The sequence below is a fragment of the Rhipicephalus microplus genome, chromosome 7 (genome assembly GCF_043290135.1).
Source record: "Rhipicephalus microplus isolate Deutch F79 chromosome 7, USDA_Rmic, whole genome shotgun sequence".
Classification (NCBI taxonomy): domain Eukaryota; kingdom Metazoa; phylum Arthropoda; class Arachnida; order Ixodida; family Ixodidae; genus Rhipicephalus; species Rhipicephalus microplus.
Window position 1 is genome coordinate 84,635,400 of NC_134706.1, and position 17,623 is coordinate 84,653,022.

General features: G+C 42.3%; 1 protein-coding gene across 2 annotated transcripts in view; it reads left to right on the plus strand.

The window, feature by feature from the left end:
• Positions 1-685: 685 nt before the first annotated feature.
• LOC119179642 (cytochrome P450 3A41) overlaps positions 686-17,623 on the plus strand; it is a 29,558-nt gene continuing 12,620 nt past the window's right edge. The window contains exons 1-11 of one of the 2 annotated variants that reach the window (XM_075869394.1): positions 686-889; positions 2,585-2,681; positions 3,484-3,536; positions 4,489-4,585; positions 5,556-5,681; positions 6,671-6,908; positions 7,618-7,748; positions 11,036-11,093; positions 12,035-12,107; positions 16,037-16,145; positions 16,510-16,601. In XM_075869394.1, coding sequence (XP_075725509.1) covers positions 798-889; positions 2,585-2,681; positions 3,484-3,536; positions 4,489-4,585; positions 5,556-5,681; positions 6,671-6,908; positions 7,618-7,748; positions 11,036-11,093; positions 12,035-12,107; positions 16,037-16,145; positions 16,510-16,601 — 1,166 coding nt within the window. In that variant the 5' untranslated portion in view covers positions 686-797. The remainder of the gene's footprint in view (positions 890-2,584; positions 2,682-3,483; positions 3,537-4,488; positions 4,586-5,555; positions 5,682-6,670; positions 6,909-7,617; positions 7,749-11,035; positions 11,094-12,034; positions 12,108-16,036; positions 16,146-16,509; positions 16,602-17,623) is intronic. The other variant, XM_037430761.2, reaches the window with a different exon arrangement.

The following is a 17,623-nucleotide window of genomic DNA, read 5'->3' on the forward strand; positions in this document are numbered from 1 at the left end:
TTAGTTTATGGGTGAGCGCTTGTCCTGCGTTTTCTGTCGGGAGTTGTGTGGACAAGGGCATGTTCTTTAGCTTGTTGGTAATTGCTAATAACAAGTGCAACAAAAAAGAACAAGAAAGACGCGGAAACACACAGCACAAGTGAAGAGAAGCTTGTTGCCTTGTTGTGGGCATTCCGAAATTTGGTGCTTCAAACATTATCAATTACATTGTACGTTCATGATGTTCTCAGTTGTTAATTTGCTCAGTTACTTTTTCTCATAGGTGAAAACTACGGTATTCAGCAGTTATGTGTTGATGAAGTTACGGCTCTATGTACGTGCTTTATCACGTCAGGTAGCACAGTCATCTGCATCTCCATGCTCTTTACGAATACTCATCGCGGACAAATAATCAAAGAAGGTGTTTCAGTTACTGGGCTGGTACGCTTGACTTCGCAGTGACACGTCCTTCCGATGTAACTGGGCTGGGAGTGATGGTGTACGCAGCGCAATGGACAATTCTTATTTACCCAACCTGTCTGCATTGCCAAAGTTGAACCACTCTTCACCCGCGAACGTTATCTCTGCGAGCGCTATTTGCCAAGAGACAACGGCTTCTCTGGATGTTGCCTCAAGCCGAAGAAGAGCGAACGAGTGTGTATAAAGAGATATGTATTCCGTTTCAGGGTTTCGCGACGGGCCAAGAACACTTTCAGCCGAGTCGATAACGGAAGGAAGAAGGAAAGAAAGACTCTCTCGACGAGTCATAAACGCCTGGCTTCAGAGGAATCGGTCAGCGTCGCCTTCAGGTTATCGCCATGATTCGGAATTCGGTGCTTTCAAATTACGACGCCTTGAGCTGGACCACCATTGTGATTATCGCTGTCTACGTACTCTACAGGCTGGTCAGGTTAGTTTCTTGTCAAATAAAAAATGAGCCTTTTGTTTAAGACAGGGCCTAGACTCATGTAGTTGTTAAAACTTGACTCAGACAATGATTGTAGAACAGTTCGTCCATGACTTTTTGTCTATGACTTTGTGTGAATGATAAATGGTTGTTTTTGCGGGCAACCCTCGTCATCGGTATGAAAGTCTAACAACGCAATTTTTTTTAATCCCTTTAACTGCACTCATCGGTCACCCAAGCTTCTCAGCACTGTGGAAGTTATGGGGCGTGAGCCTCATAAAAACTGTGAGTTTTGTATGAATAAAGCAGGAAACCAAATTGAGTCTTTCGAAGCCTTAGTTAATATGCATGTTGCCAAAAGTCATCACGCTGATAAACAGTGCAGGTATCAGTGTGCTGAGAAAGAACTAACCCTTGTTCCAGCTCACAGTTTTCTACAACTTTTCTTCTTTGCGCCAAACTAATTACCTATCTAAACATTGAGCTATTTTTACGCCTTAATCCTATAGCCATCGATCTGGCCCCAATAACATGCTGACACGTTTAGTTCGGATGGGTGATACTAAAATTATACATCCACCTGTGTTCTAATGAGCACGTACTACTACCGAACCACAGGGGACAACAGCTAGACTACAGCTGATCTTAGTCTACATTTCAAGACACGCATATGCTCATCATTCCACACACGGAGGTGCCTTACGGAACCACTTAGTGACGCCCGTGTTCGAATTCGTTTTAAAAATGAGGCCCTGTAGGACCATCGCGTACGGCGATGAATCATGTCCGCCACTATGTAAACAGTGCGTGGCGAAGAGGTGTGCAATCGAAGCATGGCATCGGTCCATGCGAGTTTCGTAACGTAGAGGTGATTGAATGCAGCGGAAACAATACGATGGCACCAGCCGTAGTTCATCATAATCAGCGAAAACTATCTGCAAGCACTCGCTTATGTATTCGCGCAGGGCACTGAGCACGTACATGGCATCGTACGCTAACAATCACAAATCGCAATAACATCATTTCGATACATGTGTGCACATTTAAACACTGCACTCTGTGCACTGTTTTTTATATAGCCGCATAAAGAGAGTTTGCAAAAGTCTCTTAAACGGCCTTGTGTCAAGTCTACTGCGCTTCGTGCGTGTCCCACGTCATACTGAAGTCGCTGAACCTCACCTCTCTCTTTACCGTACGACATAGTGATCTTCACTGTACGGTATAACGATCAGTAACGAAGTAGCCCAGCTCTCAACGTTATTGTCTCTTTCTGTATTTCGCTTTACGACTCAGAGAGTGGACCATCATCGAGTCAATAACACTTTACACCGTGCTTATGAAGGTGTTCATCAATTGCATAATGGCGGAAGTACATCACAGAATGCTACGACTGCCCGACCCTTTAGTGAGAGGTCTGCTACACCGCGTCTCTCAAGGCCATTCGTCGCGCCTCAATGACCTTGAGTTTCTGGAGCGCAAGTATGGCAGACGGAACATCATCCCACGTGATCCACTGCGGAAGACGTTGCAGTAACACGCACCCATCGAGGCTCGCTGCTGCTTGCCATGCAAATGCTTGACGGTTAACAATAAAGACTCCCTGCTGGGGCAGTCTCTTAAAAGTCATGCTAAATTTACATTTCACTCGTTATACGTACACAAGAGTAAAACCTCGGTCAATTTTTCTTTCCCTCACAGGTCCCGCCAAAAAACATTCAACTATTTCAATGAAATTGGAATACCGGGCCCGGAGCCAAGCCTTATATGGGGAAATCTTGCCGAGTACCACACGAAGGTATAAAGACAACGCCCTTTTTGTTGAAAGCATTCGTAATTTTTTTTTACTGAAGTACTGTTACATTTTCACAACGCGTTTTAAAGGGATGACACCCTTGAAATGAAGCGAAATGTGCCGGCTTTCTAAAGATTAATTAGCTCGATAAGTAATTATATCGACCCTGTTGGTATGAATCCATCTTGGTAGGAAGCGCAGCAACTATTACGCTTGTGTTGTGAGTTCCCTGTAATAGCTGCTGTGCTTCCTACCAAGACGGATTAACTGCCTTCATTGCAGCAGAAACGCGTCGCGAACGGGTTGACTTTTCATAGCGGTGCCAAGGCAGCACAAACATACAAACGCGTTTCAAACGCACAGCATTGAAGACGGTTGCAGGTCAAGGTCAAGTGAAGGAGCACTTCTGGACACGGTGGTTAGAGATGGTGCTGGCACTGTCATCGGCAGTTTCCCCTCTGAACTCACTATGCTATCGTGTCCTTCGCTCGGAGGAAGAACAGGGGAAATCGAAGGAGCGCCAGCGCTCGCAGAAACACGCATGCCCACGAAAACAGTGTCGAAGCCGATGCTTCTCTCAGTTTCGCTTACTTCCTACGTCATCTGTGTTCTCGTGGCACAACACGCACAACACAGAAGGAGTAACGAAAACCCGAAACGCCTCTGCCGCTCTGTTGTAGAAATTTACTTGATATTGTACACAGTGTTCTTGTACATAACATCTGGAAGGGCGTTCAAAAAGCGCTCTATGCGCACATGTAGGTGCTGATAATTTTGCTTAGGCAAGATCTCACGCATTCTGCAGGGCTTCGTGCACGCCATCACAGACTGGTTCGCCAAGTATGGGGACGTATTCGGGTAAGTGCGTTTCTGTTCTTGAAAAACACACGTGCGATTTCCTGTACCGACAATAATGCTGTAGCTCAGCTTTACCAGATGTTTCAAATGTTTCAATGCTTTGATTTGGTTGAGGATGGAACTTTCGGCATCGTTCTGTTACTACCAAGTGGCGGGAAAAAGTGATGGGACGAAAGAAACAGACAGAACCAATGAATAGCTACAAACGAAAATTTCATTTTATGGGAACACGAACGTAAATGCATTTCAGGAGAGAGCAGAGAAAAGGGAGATCAAAACGCGTGAATTTGTCTTACTCTATGTTGAATAGTGAGGTGCTTAACTAGGAGATAATTAACCTCATTCACGGTCAACGCAAGCGACGGTGAAATGACGCAAGCCAATCCTACGACATGCATTAAGAAACCCTCACAAACTTCTTGCGTTCGGGTTGATGCAGCGGTAGCAGTGCGTAGTGCACGTCTGATGAAAATGACCGCTGCCACCACAACGCGCACAATGTGCGTACATTGCAGGCGGTGCAGCGGTGCGCAACGTTTCGCAACGTGCGGAACATTAAAAAACTCCCTCATTCTATGCTTTATTTTCTTTCTTACTAGCTCTTTTAAAGCATCCGGCAAAATGTAGGCCACATCAGGCGCAAATTTTGCAATTCAACGAACATTATAGGTTACGGTAATGACGCAAGGGCACGTGATTCAGCACTTTTAAATGCAAAGTAACGAAAACCAGAACGACCACTTGTTAGGTACAGAGTTCTCAGGCATCGTCAACGGCAAAGCGACAAGAAACTTCCGGTAATATTTTAAATTTCCAGAGAAACCATCTAGATGTTACCGCTGTGTGATAACTTTGCTCAGAAAAGGACAGGTAACTGGTTCACCATTTTTTCGTCAAACTTCTGGCACTTCTTTCATGTTCGTTAATCTTGGAACATACTTTTTTTGTACAGATTTTACAATGGCGATCTTCCAATGCTGGTCGTGAAGGACTTGGATTTCATAGCTTACGTTTTCGTGAAGGACTTCAAGAACTTCACTGATAGAGGTGTAAGTCTGACGGTATAGGCACCCCTTTTAGTATAAGAAAGGTCATATCGCTCTTCTCGCTGTGTCACAATTAACGTCACTGCTTGCCGAATAGATGACACCCGTTTCAAGTAACTTTAACCAACTGTTTAAAAAAAGAGAATGGTTAACAACAGTTAAGACGAAAGTACACGTGGATTGTCGCTAGGGGGCGTTCTTCAGATTACTTATTACGTTGTGCTTTATCAGTCGATTAGATATACGATCACTTACAAAACATATCTAAATTTAACCTTTGGGCATGGTGCGCTTTACTTGTGAAGGGGATAGAGAAACGACTGGCTATTTGTGCACGTATTCACGCGCGCATGCGCATTTGCGTGTGTGTGCGCCTGTCGGTCCACCTGGCACTTCTACTAAATATTAAAATGCAGAGTTCAGCTTAATCATTTGATCCTGACAAACTTATTAGACAGAATATGAAAAAAATTCTGAAGAGCCGCACATTACGGCAAACCACAGGTTATTTTCACGAGGCTGCAGTCAGCGATTCGTTTTTAAATACATTGATGCAAGTTTCCTCAACTAGATTGTATGTAAAATGAATAGTGCATGAAGTTTCGGATATTTGTGGTATTGCAGTGATAGAATGAAGTTATCGTTTGTGTTATAAATCGCAAAATGTTCATGAAGAACACGCAGTTCTGTTTATGGCTCCTCCCCTCGAGTTTTCGTAGATTTATTCGGAGCAGCATGCCGCTTAAAAGTAACACATCTAATATGAATAATTCGTTTTTATAAATATCTGTGTTAAGTGTACTGTATGTCTCCTTCATGTCAATTTATTGCACGAACTCTGACAAACATCACTTACGGCCCAAACAGTACACATGATGAATAGTGCGACTTTCGTTGTTTTTCGCTTCTACTTTTTCGCGTTGCGAAACCCTCCGGAAGAATCGCCTTCAAGTTCCTGTTTCTCCCTTATTAGGTTCTCATGCGAACCAACCAAGAGCATGGCGTCCTGAGTAACAGCCTCATAAATGCCAAAGGAGCAGAGTGGAAAAGAACACGGAGCTGCATGTCACAGGCTTTCACTTCCAACAAGCTGAAACAAGTGAGTACTTTTTTTTACTTATTCATTCCATACGTCTGAGTCAAGGTACAAGCATGGGGCGTAATATAACTGAAAACCAGACTGTAGTGCGCAAAGCAAGAGACGCATGGAAAATAGAATATTTTATTTTGGTTGACATCAAAAGAAACCGCATGATTGTGTTGGTCGAAGAGAGCTGCACATAAAAAATGTTTTCTTAAAGAAACATGAATAAGCGATAGGAATAGCGCTCACGTTTACTGTTCTTGCTTCAATCAAAAATTCATAGACAACCTAACAAATTCACATGATATGCTTTATATGCAATGCTGTATTAATTTGTACACAGTATATGAAATATATTTAACGCACATAACTTGATAATGTAGGGTTTTGAAATTGTCGTGTCTTGAGTATGCCTCTCTCTACTTTTCATTTTACCTTTGTTCTTCTGTTGATTATATAAATTATGTACTTTGCAATGACAACTTTTCATCTAATTGAGCAGTAATTTAGACCACCCACCAGCCAAATGGTACGGGCATAATTAGTGTTGTGTACTTTCACGTACAAAGAAATCTTGATATAAGACGTGATGGTGATGAATTTTTACAGTTCATAACTAGCGAACTGTGCAAAAAAAACAGAAGTTCATTGAGACGGACGCTTTATGGGAGCAAACGTTCAACAACGAATTTCGCAAGAGCTGAAGTTTCAACACTTTCTCACAACTGCTCTCCAAATGCTAGTCTGAAAATGGTCGCGCGTGCGAACACAGGTGCTCCTCTTTACGGTCTAGCCCTTCAAACAAGCAGACTAAAGGAAGGAGCGCAGACACAACGATGGAACTGTCTTTGCGTTTTCCTGTAACGCGTGTCCCCAAGGGCAACCCTTTCCAGAATGGTTTCATACTTGCCTGAGAAACAGCACTCGTAAAATGTCAGTCGCACTTTATATACGTGAGTAAATATCACTTTTTTGTTCAGAAATTTTCTCCGTGTGCAATGCAGATGATGCAGGATCTCGAGAAATCGGCCGACCTGTTCGTCGAAACGCTGGGAAACTTTGCAGACTCTGGACGAGAGTTGGCAATCCACAAGCCATTACAAGGTCTGGCCTTAGACTACACCGGCCGAGCAGCTTTCGGACTCGACTGCTGCTTTCAGCGGAATCTCTCGCATTCTTTCATGCGAGCTGCACTCGAGGTTGTACATGGCCTCATGACTGGACCATTTCACATGATTGCCCGTGAGTAGATCGAGCCTATAGCAAGAGCTCCAGCGATTATCTTTTGACAAAACCTACACGAAAAAAAAAACTGCGTCGTATACTAGCAGTTGTCTTTGCCACAAACGTTGTAAACGGGCGTTGATGCCGCAAAGAGGTCCTGCAAAGCTTTTCTGTATTATCATCGAAAAACATCAGTATCATACTTCTCTGCCTTATGAATCAACTGCTGCGAAATTTGTAGAGCCCGTGAAATAGGAACGGAGTTACAGCAACTCGTCGCATGCACCAAGAGCGTCTTTTATCTTGTACCAGCAAGCTCTACGTAAGCTACACAAAGCAAGAGCGTCCTTTATCTTGTGTCACCAAGCCCTACGGAAGCTACACACAGAAGAGGAGTTGGCTAAGGGTGAAAAAGCTACATCGGAGAGTAGCTTTTTGGCCGCGCGTCCTGATCTGGAAAACGTTCTTTTTTCTTTGTGTGTGTGTGTGTGTGTGTGTGTGAATGCGCGGTGGACTTAACATGTGTTCACGCACGCTGTTATATTGTGCAGCACACATATTTTGAGTTTCAAGCAAGCGGCGATCTGAGCCTCAGCGTTTCGTGCATCTGCTTGTAGCATTTTATCCCTTTCTGAAATTTCATAATTGAGTGCGAGTTATTAAGAAGTCAATAATATTTGAAGATGAAGTAATAATTCCACAGCTTTTTCTTTCCCTCTCTTGACAGATTGCACAAGTACACTGGGCGATATTGTATCCCCCATATTCTGGCTGAACGAAAAGTTTGGCTCCTTCAGCTTCAGCACTTTTGGCAAGGAAACCAATAAGGTCGTAGAAATGAGACTTCGCCGTCCAGAGGTGAATGATTTTGCCTGTATATTGAGACTTACTCATTGATCCCACCAAAAGACGGTACTTTACTGACAGGGTTGGTTTTTCTGTTGTGCTAATGGACTTTAGCAGCTTCTCGAAAAAGTAAAAACGGTGGGTCAGTGCACTGAGGAGATAAAAATGAAGAAAATTTCCTGCTAGCTCAAAAAAATGATGCGCAGCGAAAACCAGAAACTCATACGTAGTCGCTTTTGTCTGTGCAGTCTTGTAGGTAAGAGCATATTATTTAACACTATTGCGTAGCTTTCAATGACTACTTATTGTCATGACACTGAAGCACACAAGCTTGTAAAACAAACTTATATATATATATATATATATGTATATATATTAATAACTTACATTGCTTTCTCCTAGCTAGAGTACCATGTACTCTTACAGTACGGCGTATATACTGAAAGGTGTCTGCGAAGTTGACAAAATGGCGTTCTTGTTGCTCACTACGGTGCCTGTCTGCCAGTGTTCTCATTACAGAGTGACACTAGCATTCGTTCAGTGAGCATGCCAACACACGTTTCGCTCTGATCGCAATAACAGGATAGCATTAAAAACCCCATTTCTCAGAACTTCCATTCCAGTGTCGGCATCGTTGCTTTCGAGCAATACATCATTACCTTGTACATGACGGAAAAATCAGGAAAAATGCAAACAAGTACATAATAATACACTTCGGTCCAAGTGACAATTAAACCCAGGCCTTCGAGTGACAAGCAGGCGCTACACCACAGATCAACGCGATTGCTCGAAAGTGATCCGGAATGAAAACGCGATATGAATGTGATCGTGGAAGGGGTCTCCTCTGACGTATACCCAGTATAGCGTGGCAGAAGCGTACAATGACACCAGGCATAAAAACACGCGGATTGAGTAAATGTTTGGTATTTCAAGGGCCCATTAATTAGGAAGTGCTCAAACTCGTATCCGTGTGCATTCTAACAAACTCGTGGTGAGCTTTTTATTCATTCACGTAGAAACAGTTATTGTATAATGGACACTTAATAACTGTACTTGCAGTAGACATTCTAGGATACTTTGGCAAGGTCGATTCCACGGGCACAGTTCGTTTCCCTATGGGACGGTTAAAGCACACAGCGAGAATCCAAGCTATGTTAGCAATCGAGAAAGCGATGCGCGGGGTGGCTGATAACGCTGTCGCGTTCTGCTCCTCAAGGTGAGGCTGAAGAGGCCTTCGCGTTTTTGTCAGTGCCGTCTGTCTCGCGTTTATGTTTCGTGCAAAGTCCAGGTCGATAGCATCCACACTTGTGTCCTACGTTCCATGTGCGAGTGAGTGTGTTGTAGGGCCACTGACAGTCGCGGCTGAAAGAGAGTGGAAACGCACCGCCCGTCTTTTTTTGATACCACGAAAGGCACCTGGAGATCAAAGCCGGAGGTATTTGCTGCATGGCAGCAGCCCGAAATGCGTCTTTTGACCAAACAGCGTGGGTCCCGCGGGAGCCCAGGCGTTATCTTTAGAGCGGATGAATAGAAGACTGAATAGAATGGATGCGTGTTCTGGTTTCCTAGCAGTTTTCGCGGTGAAGCCATATAGAGCACAGAGCTCACTTTTCCGTCCGCATGCAACGTCCGCAATTTCTCAAGTAATGAGCTACTTGCGCTACTACGGGTAACACTGAAATTCGTTGCTATCAGATTCTTTACTTTCTTCTAGCTGTAAACTCTGACTATCCCCCTCAAGCTCTTATTTATTTTATTTCAAGGTATCTTACAGGCTCCAAGAGGGTCTTTTAGTAGGAGGGTGGGGGGCACGATACTGAATACACAGGGTGTCCCACGTAACTTTAGCCAGAGTTTAAAAATATGCCGGCACACGCGATTATGACACGATCAAATGCATGTTGCTCACCGTTGCCTGAAGTTAGTCGGACTATTTTTTGTGCTCTCAAATATTTTTAATTAAATATGTTTAATTAACTAACTCTCCAAGAAACAAAGGTAGATAAAAAATTAAATGAAAAAGTTGTAGATCGGTTTGCAAAACCTACGATTAGACAGTTTTAAACTTTATATCTGTTAAGTGTTAGTGCTTTTCGGCCAATTACAAATGCCCACAAAATACAAAAAATACCACGTGACAAACCCGCACGTGCGCCAGTGCACACAATGGTTCTAGTGCTCCCTGGCGTTCCGCGTACGAACGACAATGGCATTTCGCCATCGTGCTGTCTCGGCAGGGCTGCAACGATGGTGGTGGCTTTACGATGAACACGTTTTGCGATCGGCCACAGAATGATAACCGCTGTGCCTGCTTATCGCTTTCTTGAATCATTGCGAGGGAAGCGTGTCGTTCGTACGTGGAACGTTAGGGAGCACTATCGTCATCGTGCGCACCGACGTGCGAGAGGATTTGTCACGCGGTATTTTTTTGCTTTTTTGATGGCATTCGTAATTGGCAGAAAAATGCTAATATTTAACAGATATAAAGTCAGAACTATCTATTCGGACGTTTTGCAAAAAGATCTACAACTTTCTCATTGAAATTTTTTATCCATCTTGGTTCCTTCAAAAATTTGTTAGTTAAACAGATTTTATGGGTAATATTTAAGTACACAAAAATTGTCTAACTCCAGGCAACGGTGAGCAACACAAATTTGGTCGCGTCGTAATTACGTGTTCCGGGTATAGGGTATTTTTAAACTGTGGCTCAAATTACGTGGGAAACTTTGTACACTCTTGCGGCCTGGCTGGCCGCTGCTTCTTGATGCTGTGATCCTCTTTAGGATATCATGAAATACTAGGTAATAACCTCTGAGTCTTAGCCAAATGGTACCCATTTTCTTCTAATCTTAAGAAACAAATTCAGTGACGTCGCCTTCGCGTGCACGCAATATAATTTTGACAGGCATAAGGCAAAATCTATTAGGTACTCTTTTGTTCAACAGTGGTATATATATAGAGAGAGAGAATATCAGGAAGGCAAAGAGGTTAACTACGCTAAGTCCAGTTTGCTACCTTACACAGCGGAGAGGGAAATTAGGGAGGAAAAGGGAGAGGAGAAGATACACATTGCACATAACACACACACCGCACACACAGTTCAGGTTTCACAAATGGTCGCACAGTGATGTTGCCCTCGAAAATCGTAGAATGGCTAAAGTTGAAAGCTACTACTAGCTGTTGTCCACACCAACACACTTAATATATATAAATGAAGAAGCTGTTTTATAGAAGTGCAGTGGGAATTTATCATTGATATTTTAAGCATCATTTCCATCAACACGTGCTCACCTTTTCAGGCAAGAAGACCAGACCTGTTGCAGATTATGCTAGACGCAACTGAGCGCGCAAATGATGGTATGTCCCAACTTACGCACCTGGTATTTCGCTAAAACACTTTGGATTCCTTGTGAGAATAGAAAGTCAAGATTTTGTTCGTAAGTGTATTAATACTTTATTTGGTGACGTGAGCTTGGGAAGAATGTTAGCTCTGGATCGGTGGGAAAGGATCACCATTACATTCGAGATTACCACAGATCCTCTTTGTCCTTTGTGACTTAAATATAAAAAAACATTGCGAACTAATTATTCCGATAAAACAATTCCCTTCTGCTTAAGAACTGTGGAAACATATATATATATATATATATATATATATATATATATATATATATATATATATATATATATATATATATATATATATATATACCAAAATTTTTGCCACTTTAGCACACATAGCTCCATAATATTTGGGTGTCCAATAAAACTTTTAGTCATTGAAATCGTTGACGCCTAACGTCACAACCACACCTTGAATTTATGTACAAATTCGTCATAACTTTGCCAAACTGATGTTTCTGCTGTATAATTCAGCTACGCTGCTTTTGTTTTACTTCTCGAAGAAAATATTGCAAATGCAAATCACGTTTCTCAAATGAAGGCCACATATTTCTTTTAGCAATCTATTATAGTTATTTGTCTGGTGGTATTATTAATACATACATTGCGTACTGTACTTTAGTACCACAAATTGCAAGTGTCATGATTTGTTACCGTCTTTTAATCATCATTTCACTATGCGTTACATTTTTTTCGAATTTCCAATTCACAATTTGTACGTAAATCTTCCTGTGCTGGCAAAGAGAGAAAACTACAGCTTTTGTACGAATATTCCTGAAATTATGAAACTTTCAGGACAAGTACTACTTGGCACTCTGTAAGACCTGTGTAATCCTGAAAGGAACCGCAGCTTCCTATTGATATTTCAATGTGGTATGTTTTGTGACCATCCGCAGTTGACCCAAAAAGCAAAGCAGGCATGACCCTTCAAGAAGTCGAGCTCAACACCACTGTGATGATGGTTGCTGGGTGAGTAGCGAAAATAAAACAATGCACACTCCACTCATGCTTTGATTACAACCATTGCAGTCTACCCTAAGGAAATCATTTCTAAGTTAGCTATTTAGTAGTTAATATCTGATGAAATGACGGGAAATGCTTCAACCATTGTGAGCAGGGCAGTGAACCAACACTTGTATTCATCAATCCTGATTTTTTTATTATCTCCAAAAAGCTCGAACAGTCATCCCTTTGTAATGTATCTAAAACTGTATTTTTTTAATTTCACCTCATAACCACAATAACTTAGCTTCGATTTATTGTAAAAAGTCATGAGGCAGGCACTAAAAAGAGAACCAACGACAATTTTGTATTCTTGTTTTACACTTGTGTCTGTGTCTTGGTCTTAAAATTTTGCTAGGAGAGAAATACTAGCGTCTTTTAGTCATACTCAGATTCTCATAAATGTGATTGATCATCATGACGAGGTCGAGGTCAAATAACAAAGCCCTTGCTTCTTTCTCCTACAGCAAAAATATGACTCGAAAATGACTTACGACAACTGTTTCCCCTATACCCATTGTATTTTTTTTCTAAAGCCATTTCCACAGTTAAAGCTTAATATCTGAGCTGCAAATTTGGTTTATATCAAGTTTTTATGATTGCATGCTTTGCCGCATATTCGACCACATTATAACTACATTCATAAATCGTAATATAGCCAAAGTAAGTAAATGTATATATAAAAACGAAATAAGACTGTATGGTGGAGAATCATGAAGGCCAATCAGCTTAACAAGTCACCAACAGAATATTCAAGTCAATTGCTGGACGAAAATAGCATTGGATTGAAAAGAGAAACAAGCGAAAATACAAAATGTTAGCCAGCATTTAGACAGGCTGGCTGCGCTGTGAAAGGTGTCAGGGACAAAAACGATTATCAAAAGATGATGTTTAAAAAAATAACACCATCTCCCGGTAAAGGAAACCATGTGTGGTGCGAAGCAGATGGGAGACGGTGTCCTTTATTGAGAGCTTGTGCAGGCGCTAACGCTTACACTGGTGGTGGCGTTGACGCTCATGGCGGCGTCGCGCAGGAGAGAAATGAAGCGCGCGCGCTCCGTCATTTCATACCGCAGAACTACCGTAGTGCCGTAGTGCGGAGTATGCAGCTGTCGCACCACCTGTCGTGCGCGCCGCTCTGGTGAGTAGATAGGATTTCTAGGGGAGAGAAAGGAGGAGGGGACGCGAATGCGCTGTGGGGGTGTGAACGTTATAGGAATGGAGAGAGGGGGAGCGTGGAGAAGGACGGGGAGAAAGTGGGGATGGAAGCCTCGGGATGGACGAGGGTGTGACGGACGCTGCCCCCGCCGTGATCTGCCTCGCATCTAAAAAGGGAAGAAACTGGTTGACTGGTTGATCTTACGGGCTTGACATGGCCTTCGTGTCTAGGTCTTTCCTTGACGTCGACAAAGTAGCGTATTACAGCTTCTCAGGAGTCATACAAAAATGTTGAAACTCCTGCGCCAGAGGCAAGGTGCAAAGCTGGCCGTGGCACCCCTGGTCGAAGCACAAGCCTTTGGTTGCTCGTTATCGTCTCGCGCTTCGCCGGCGAACTCCGTGCGGTGACTGTGCGGACTCTCTCGGTGAGCGCGGCTGATAAGCAAGGGTACGTGATAAGCAGTGGCGTGGAAGGTTTTTTGGGGGCACCCGACGCTTCACCTCGAGCTTTGAGAGCTTCCTTGTTAAAGAAGCAGAGCAAAAGAAGGGGAAATAAAGAAAGTGATAATACGAATTCCTCTGAAAAACTGCCACTGCGTGAACCACAGAATGAAACGATCCGTTTGAATTGTTGTGATGTGATAATTTGTTTCATGTTGTTAGGCTGGCTAGCCTTTCCAGACGCATTAAATATGATGACTAAGATCAGCCAATTACTACCCCCTCTAGGAGATATCACGCAATACTTTACTATGCGAGCTATCAGAAACACTATTTTATTTCTTATGAATGTTGTACTTTTTTTACAACAGCTGCATGAGGTAACTTCTACGCCTTAGTGTGCTGCAAAGGTGGTTACTATACTTTTTTATATGGTTTTATGCCTATTTATTCATCGTAGTACAGTTTACATTTGAATGTCTTTGTGTATTGTTGTATGGTTCATCTATGTTTGCATTTCATTAAACAATACTTTCTAGTTTTACTACGTATCTACCCACTTTTGCCATCAATCCAATTTTCCGTAACGATAAAGGTATCCCTTTATTTTATTGCGATAGCAATTTTAGGACACTATGCACAGATTTTAGTGGTTGGCCTCGCAGTCGCCGTTTGTCAACGCCCTCAACCTCTTTCCCTCTCTCTCTCTCTCTCTCTCTCTCTCTCTCTCTATATATATATATATATATATATATATATATATATATATATATATATAGTCATGTAGATCCTCCGTGAGCGGTCACAACGTGGTTTAATTCGATGTTTCCGCCTAGAGTCTGGCCTTCATCAAGACTGAAGGTACAGTTTGTTGGTGCTCAGCTTTATACAATCTGAAATCAGAGGGGGAGAAAGAGGAAGAGGAAAGAAAAGAAAAAAAAGAAGAGAAAAGGAAGAAAACAGAAGAAAAAAAGGAGAATATGAGGTGGACTACCCCGGGCACCCCCGTTCACTCTTCCTTCCCCTCCCCCTCCATCATTCTATCTTTTCTCCTTTTCACCTTTAGGATGTCTGCGGTCTGTGTATCCTTCCTTTCACTAACGCATTGTTCCCGACCAGACGGCGCCTCCTGGCTCTGGCGGTTCGGTGTGGGGAAAAAAAGAGCTTTTTAAAGAAGTTTACGCCTTTAACTACTCAGCGCCCCGTCGACATCTCGTCGTTGAAAGAGGGGTGCCGCGTATTGCCGCAGAGGCTGGCAAGCGGGTGCAATGACAATTCTTGACCGCTTCTGGGTTACGCGGGCAGTAGGGGCCTCCCGACTGTGCACAGGGTTGCTGTTGGGCATGTCATGTTTGGCACAATTGATTGGATGGTGAGGTAAAAACAGAAACAGATGACAGCTGTACTTAGGAAGGGTAGTTACACTTGGGATTATTTTGAGTTGTTCAGTGGCCTTCGCAGCTGCAGTGCTGTGCACTCAGTTATTTTTTAATTATTGCCGCTATTTTTTTCAAATGCTATATATATATATATATATATATATATATATATATATATATATATATAAATATATATATATATATAATCTACAAGACACAAAGTAATTTCGAAAGACATTTTTTCACGAGCGAAATCAACCGGGGGCGACCTCTCGCTCCACATCGCGCGGAATTAGCCACTGAGCCACTATATATAAACCATTCACCCCTGGCGCTAGGCCGATCTTGGAGGGAATATCAGCGTGTTCTCAGCTGTCCAGACAAGATGGCGTAAAGGATGCAATCTGCGGCCCACTCGTGTACTTTGCCCTATGTGTACACATCCTGAAACGTACCTGTGCGTATTCGTTTCATGCGTGCTTTGTGCTTGAGCAGCGCGTTAATTGTTGAGCTTTGGAAGTTGCTAGCTCGCGCTAGTCCTGCGTGTGAGTTTTTTCGCGCATTATTTTTATAGCAGTGATCAGCCCTATTCCAGTGTTCTTTCCTATTGCTCTGCCCCATTGCAGATTTTTTTTTTTGCTATCACGTTCATTGCTTCGCTGTTGCAGCGAAACTATCACTTTTTTGACGATGGTACTTGTTCGACTATATCTTGAACTTTTGAGTGTTTCAATGATTTTATAAAGCTTGTGTTGGCCTAGTAATTTCCATATTTTGCTGCAACTGCTAGTAGCTTTGCATACAAATTAGTGGTCTCTAGTTTTACACTTAGTGCAGTGTAAAATTTTTATGGAGGTAACTTGATATATATGTGAGTAAAAATATTCAGTCGTATTTTCTCTTCGTCTCCTTTCAAAGTTTCGAGACAACTTCGACGACGATAGCCTTCATGGCCTACGTTCTAGCAAAGTACCAAGATGTGCAAGAAAAGGTCAGAACGGAAGTCACCGAAGCACTTGAGAAATATGTGAGTGTTTTAGTCGCTCAAAACACGTGTTTTTATGGAACATGTTTTAGCTTATTTTTGTAAATGGTTTTTCAAATAAATAAGCTAAACAAAGTGCAATGATCTAAAAATCAAGCGTTACACAAGATGTTGGAAAAGATCACTACATCTGCATTGATCAGCTAAACTGCCCCCCCCTCCCCAAAAACTCTTGAAAATATTATTGCGTTGTACGAAAATCAATTCCTTCAACTTCATTTGAGCTTTGGATCTTCAAGCTTTTACAGTACGATAGCATGACTTATGTAAGGCTGTACTTGAACCTAAAATGACACGAAAACTCATCTTGTTCAATTTAGCAACATGGTCTACTTTCTCATTACAGGGAAAGTTGAATTACGAGGCTGTCATGCAAAATATGAAGTACTTAAGAAGCGTTCTGGATGAAACATTAAGGATCTACCCCCCAAGCACTTTGTAAGTACACACAAAAATGTACGATGGTAAGCTGTACTCGTTAGCGCATCATTATAGTGGTAACAAACAATGATTAACACCATAACTATTGTTTCTTGAGCAGCCTGTCTGTAGAAACTTTGCTGCTATGTCTTAAGAGCTCTATATTACTGTTCATTAAGATGTAATACTCTAGGAAACGCGTCTAACACTAAAAACTGTCTCTAATGTATACTCACCACTGCCTTCCGGTTCCAATTGAGCGACATTTTTTTCTGAGCTGACTACACAAATGCGGAATAATTGCTTCACCTGTATATATCGCCACTTCTTTGTCTCTTCTGAGAAATAGCGATGTATCTATGCACTGACATGTGCAATCTTGTACGATTTTCATCGCTATTGCTACCGCTCTCCATAAAGATGGTTCCCCTCACCTTCGTTTGCATGTACCTTCAGTATGCGTAAGAGAAATATTTGGTCTTTGATGCGATTTTCCAACTTTAAACTCGCATTAGGAAATGAAGGGGGAAATACAAACTTCTTACTTTGGTGCGATCTATGTAAGCGCTTCATCAGTGATCAAGTTTTTGTTGCATTGCATCATATACCACATTACTTTTCTAGCTGTCAGCTGAGTGCTATGCTGATGCGACGGGAGCTTCAATCTCCGAGAACGAAATACAAAATGGATCACAAATTGTGTTGACCTCCAGTTACATATAAACTTCCTGTGTTCATTTGTAACACTGCTGCACTGGTCACCATTTCTCCGAACAACAAAAATAGCCTCTCTCTATACAAACTCATCTTGGCATTTGAATCTCGACTTGAGAACCTAATTTCCAAAGCAAGCTGTTTGGAATAGGAAAAGCAACAGAAATTGATCGGGACGGTGTTTCTGGCAGGTGCTTCAACTGAGAATAGTCCAAATTAATGCTGCTTTTTAGACACTTCCTTTTAAATCGAAATGGCTCCGCATTTGTTTCGATGGCTTAGTTTAGCATATTCTCGGCACACCGTCGCAGTGTTGTGCTTGGTCT